The 2,766-nt window shown below is 45.2% G+C and overlaps 1 protein-coding gene across 3 annotated transcripts in view; it reads left to right on the top strand.

Annotated features, from left to right (window-relative positions):
• The first annotated feature begins 299 nt into the window (after positions 1-299).
• Positions 300-2,766, top strand: part of SREK1 (splicing regulatory glutamic acid and lysine rich protein 1) — a 42,887-nt gene continuing 40,420 nt past the window's right edge. For all 3 annotated transcript variants that reach the window (XM_017537839.2, XM_017537838.2, XM_017537840.2), the window contains exon 1: positions 300-976. In XM_017537839.2, the coding sequence (XP_017393328.1) occupies positions 816-976 (161 nt within the window). In that variant the 5' untranslated portion in view covers positions 300-815. The remainder of the gene's footprint in view (positions 977-2,766) is intronic.

The raw sequence follows: 2,766 nt of genomic DNA, 5'->3' as shown, positions 1-2,766 counted from the left end.
TGCCAACCTGCTGAAAAGGTCTGGGTACCCTTAGGGATCTGCGGAGGGCATTTTGAGAGCAGCTGTCCTGGTCTATTGTTACTTGCCTCTCATTAGGTTGCAAGTCTATGTGGACCGTTTGTAATTGTATGTTATGTGCCCTTGCCTAATACTGCCTGGGACATAGCGCTCAAAAAAACATCAATACCTGTGGAATGAGGGAATAAATACAGGTTATAAACGACTGCACAGTCTTCATCTTGCTGCCTCTTTCCTTAATTCTATAGGAACCTACACATTTTGTAAAATTGTTTTTTCACACTTAGGACGCCTGCCAATTTTAAAAAATAGTTGGAGTTGGGGTGGTGCCTGTATGTGATAAAGATGCCCTACAGTTTGTTAAGTGTTTTTCTGTGTTGCCCAAGAGTCATTCCTCCTTTACAGCCCCGCACCAGCAAGCCAGGCCGCGTGGTTTGCCAGTCCGAGACAGGAAGGAACCGGGTAGATCGGAGCACAAGACTATCGTCGACTTTGGGGGAAAACAAAAACACCGATAAAAATCTAGGCGGAGAAAAGAGCAGCAGCAATAGCCCCAGGGACCCCGGAGCCCGAGGCCGCAGCCGCGCTAGACGGGCCGGGTTGCCGGGGTGACGCTTCCGGCTGGCGCGCGCAGCCCCGGGAGCAGGGGAGTTGTGAAATGGGCGGCTAGACCTGCCCGGCGCTGTGAATTCGCCAGCGGGAGCGCGCTCGCGCCCGCGCGTGCTCAGCTTTCCCGGTTCCGTCGCTGACGCGTCGTAGACGTTGGGGAGCGGGAAGGCAGCGGCAGCGGGATCGGGATGAACACCGGCGCCGGCTTCGGTTTGGGCTTAGGCTTCGGCCTCACCCCCACGTCAGTAATTCAGGTGACGAATCTGTCCTCGGCAGTGACCAGCGAGCAGATGCGGACGCTCTTTTCCTTCCTAGGAGAAATCGAGGAGCTGCGGCTCTACCCCCCGGAGTAAGTGCTGGAGCTCGGCTGGGGGAGGGGCGCGGGCGCCATAGAGACCTAGGGAGCTGAGGCGTGGGGGAGAGCGCGGTCGCGGGCGCGCGGTGCCTGTCACGTGATCGCCCGGGCTTACTTTGGTGCCCATATTTGATTAGGGCACGGGGGCTCCGCCGTCCTGCTTGCCTTATTAGTTGGATTTGTGGGGTTAACTACTGCACGGAGCCCTTACCAAGGATTTAGAGTGGTGCCCTTTCCGTTCCTATGGGACTTGTGGTCGCTGCCGGGTTTTCAAATTCCGTGCCCCCTCCGTCTTATTTTACCCCTGAACTTAAGATGGCCGCAGGTGGGCCCGGAACAGCCCTCATGGCAAACGCCTCATAGCGTTTTTTCACTCTTGAAAATCGCGGAGACCGCGCCTGAGCCACTGTCCAGTTTTTAAGGCCTTGGTGTCAGGCCGTTTTGCTGACGAGAAAGCCTGCTGCTGATGACAAAATGGAGCTGGGGCTGTATTTGTTCCCCAAGACGATCGCACAAACTTAGCATTTTGGTTTATCTAACCGAGCCCATCCATGCTCCCAAAGATCATGTCTGTTCGCCCTTTTGGCAACAGATTAAATTTTCCTTCTGAAAGGTCACATTGTCCCAAACCTTTCAGAAAAAGTGTAAGTCGGGGCAGGATTATTCCTTACCGTGTGCTTTTATTGAAGTCCTGATCTTGGCTGGCATTCACAGCTCATAGCCACTTCCCAGATAGTGTGTTTTGGAATGGTAAAATTTCCCTCGTACGATATTATCTATTCAGAAAACTCGCAAGGGGTTTGCAGGTTGTTCACATTCTTGCACGGGTAAACCTTTTTTTTTTTTTTTTTTTTTTTTTTTTTTTTTTTTTTTTTTTTTTTTTTTTTTTTTTTTTTTTTTTTTTTTTAATAGTAGATCTTACAGTATTAAGAGCCTCCGTTTTTTGTTCATTATTTCAAAATCCTTTGAGGGAAAGGGTACTTGTAAAAAAATTTTGATCTATTTCGTAGCGATGCATTTAGATTTGGTTTTGGTTTTCTATCTGTAAGTAATAGCAGTGCTACAGCATAGCTATATAAAAGTTGTATGTGAATATTTAAAATTTACTTTCTAAGTTTTTTTGTCTGCTTTTTATTTTGGAATATTTCGTGCATACAGAAAAGTTGAAACATTGAACACCGATGTTCCCTTCACGAGCATTTGTCTATTTTTTGGCTACAGTTGATTATTAACATTTCCCCAGTTATACTAATAATGTTTTTTTGTTGTCTTTTGATCTAGTATGTAATTAGACTCCCTTGAATACTCCAAGCAATGCGTGTATTAATAGTTATCTCCTTTAATCTAGAACAGTACCCTATCACCTTTTAAATATTTTAAAGTCTTTCGTGACATTGACATTTTGTTTTGTAGCTCATTTTGTCTTGTACAATGACCCATAATCTGAGTTTATATAGATGAGATACATAGAGATAAATGCGCATATATATTTATATGTATCTTTATATCTTCATGACGAGATTCGGGTATACATTTTTGACAAGAATACTGCATAAGTGCACACACATACATTTTGATTATACGTGGCATTATGCTTTTATTTTAACTTTTGGAAATGCTTTCAGCCATCTCAATTTAAGCTCTCAGAACATTTCTTAATAATTGAGAAGTATTTGAGGGAGTGCCATATCCTGCAAGCGTTGGAATCAGTAAAATACTTTGTACATGAACCTTTATAAATCTTGCTTTCAAGGCTGTGGTAATAAGGTATCTCATAGGTAGAA

Source organism: Cebus imitator, unplaced genomic scaffold, assembly GCF_001604975.1.
Source record: "Cebus imitator isolate Cc_AM_T3 unplaced genomic scaffold, Cebus_imitator-1.0 Scaffold107, whole genome shotgun sequence".
NCBI classification, from domain to species: domain Eukaryota; kingdom Metazoa; phylum Chordata; class Mammalia; order Primates; family Cebidae; genus Cebus; species Cebus imitator.
This window is presented reverse-complemented; position numbering and strand designations above follow the sequence as displayed.